Raw genomic sequence first — 2,363 nt, forward strand, 5'->3', positions numbered from 1 at the left:
AAGTACTGTTGTACACTTCTAAGAAGGGTAACAAAACAAAGTACTGTTTACACTTATTTAATTTCTGCACACAGCATGCACTAGCTGAGGAGGTAGACGCTGCCCAGGTGGCTGCTGGTGGAAACCCATTTACAATAGGAAGCTCTACAAACGTCCTGTGTAAGTAGACATAAACAGAAAATAAACTATTGTATATATTATGTAAGTACTTTGACAGTGGAGATTGCTCCCTTCTTCAGTTCAGTACACTGTGTTTTAGACTCATGAAAATATAAATACTAGAACCTTTTCTTATAATAATGCATACTTCATTTTTATTAATATTTAAAAGTGAATGTTATGTACCAGCATACAAGATTCATTCATATATATGTATCCACTAGTATATGATTCCAACGACTGATTCGATGTTGTATAACATCAATTAAGTTTAAAAGATTAATAACATTGTATCCAGTCTAATGTACTGCAGTTCAATGGTATATGTTTGTTAATATGTGTCTGCCTGATGATGGCCGTTAGTGGCTGAAACATGTAGCGAAACCATAGCTGGGCGCTAACCTTGATTTTTCTGTTTGTTGTGTTGTGACCGTCAATAAAAGAGTTGTGTGTTTCCATAGTTAAATAACCATCATCACTTGGATATACACATAACATTATACAAAGGAGGCCGTCCATGGGACTGAAACCAGACCTTCACGATAAGGAACGATTAGCCGCCTAATCTGTAGCATGGCTTAACGTGCAAGTTAAACATATCACTGTACAAATAATTAGTTTATTTACTGCCGCTTTCAATAACTCGGTATCGAAATGAAGAATTAGAAAATAATTGATCATAGAGGATCTACAAGGAAACAGTCGTGGCCTGTTTGATGGAGGTAGTATGGAAAATAAATGTAAAGGATTTTGAGTCGGAATAAGAGGCAGCAGTGCTGCAACCCTACCGCGACATCCACTTTACGAACGAGGATACATCATACCTTGTGTAGGCAACATTACTGAAGAAAACTTCCGCGTAAGTGTTACCATGATTTATGTGTGTGACTATAGACGGACTATAGATTCGTGAATGGATATATGACTCCTTATACACAACACTCGGAAATAATCACAGCGCGATCGCTAATCTCAACACTTTAAAATCGCCACAGCACCCGCTAAGCCTTTTCCAATCTGCTGTACCTTTCTCCAGCCGTTTGCCAGTAATGGCTTCTAACAGAAGAGATTCTTCAGCTTGGCGCTCTCAGGTCCTATTTTCACAGCCTCCCGAGCAGAACTCAAATTTAAACTAATAACTGCCAGGCTGGCGGCCATTTCAAACCAACCTCCTAGTCTTCTCTTCATAGGCTAACTTTCAGCTAAACAAATGACAACTCTGTCAACTAACAAGTAACTGCGATCCCCAAATTGTCTTCAAGATAACTTCTCTGCACGGACCACATAGAAAACACTCCCGTTTCAGCTGCCTAGCAACGGGTTGCATAACACCGTTTCCAACAGTAACTCTATTGTTGTAGAGACATGTTTACCGCGCCGTTACATTGCAGCGGCTGTTGTTTGTTTCAAGGTATTTCCCTAGCATAGGGTCTATACGTCACAGTATGTTTGAATTTACAATCGGCGTATGAAAACCGGAAGTATGTTGAAAATGGAATCCAGTAACTTTCAAATGTAATGGCTTACATCACTAAATGACAATGATGTACCCTCGTTCCCTAAACAGACTTAGTTTATTCTACGTTCTACAGGCCTTGAGCAGCGGCACAGGACCCCGTAGTGAGTGATTACATTTGTTGCCCACAGATGCTGCTGCTGGCGGGAGTGATGACTACATGAAAGGAGTTCTAGGAATCGAACTTTCGTACACAGTGGAGCTGACCAACACGCGATACGGGTTCCAGCTGCCGGCGTCACTAATCGAACCCACAGTCACACAGTTCTTTGAGGGCGTGCGTGTGTTCGCCAAATATGTGAAGGAGAACTTCTAAGGAAGACAAACAGCGTAACGCTATCATAAAAAATATGCAATAAATAAATATTTAATTATATCCGTATTTTTATTTCCTTTAACCCGATGTCCATAATTTTTTTAACCGTTTCATTCACGAAAGTCATCCCAATTATGTGATTCCTTGTACCTAACTACGTAATTAGGCACTATGACATGTTGGCATACGGGGAAGTGGACCTTGGCACTAGATGAGCTCAGTGGTCAGCTTCACGCCGCTGCTGCTTTACCCTGAACGACAGATCCCTCGGCACCAATTAGATAGGAGGCTGGGTGGACCTCAGAGCCCGTCTGGAAACGATAAGAGAAGACAAAAATACTTTTTCCCATCTGGAATCGAACCCTTGTCGTC

At 40.9% G+C, this 2,363-nt stretch overlaps 1 protein-coding gene across 1 annotated transcript in view; it reads left to right on the forward strand.

Annotated features, from left to right (window-relative positions):
* The window catches only part of LOC111868274 (carboxypeptidase B), an 11,977-nt gene extending 9,928 nt beyond the window's left edge, over positions 1-2,049 (forward strand). The window contains exons 8-9 of the mRNA XM_023858774.2: positions 75-159; positions 1,807-2,049. Of these exons, the coding sequence (XP_023714542.1) occupies positions 75-159; positions 1,807-1,991 (270 nt within the window). The 3' untranslated portion in view covers positions 1,992-2,049. The remainder of the gene's footprint in view (positions 1-74; positions 160-1,806) is intronic.
* The last annotated feature ends 314 nt before the right edge of the window (positions 2,050-2,363 follow it).

This window comes from Cryptotermes secundus, unplaced genomic scaffold (genome assembly GCF_002891405.2).
Source record: "Cryptotermes secundus unplaced genomic scaffold, Csec_1.0 scaffold966, whole genome shotgun sequence".
Taxonomy (NCBI): Eukaryota; Metazoa; Arthropoda; class Insecta; order Blattodea; family Kalotermitidae; genus Cryptotermes; species Cryptotermes secundus.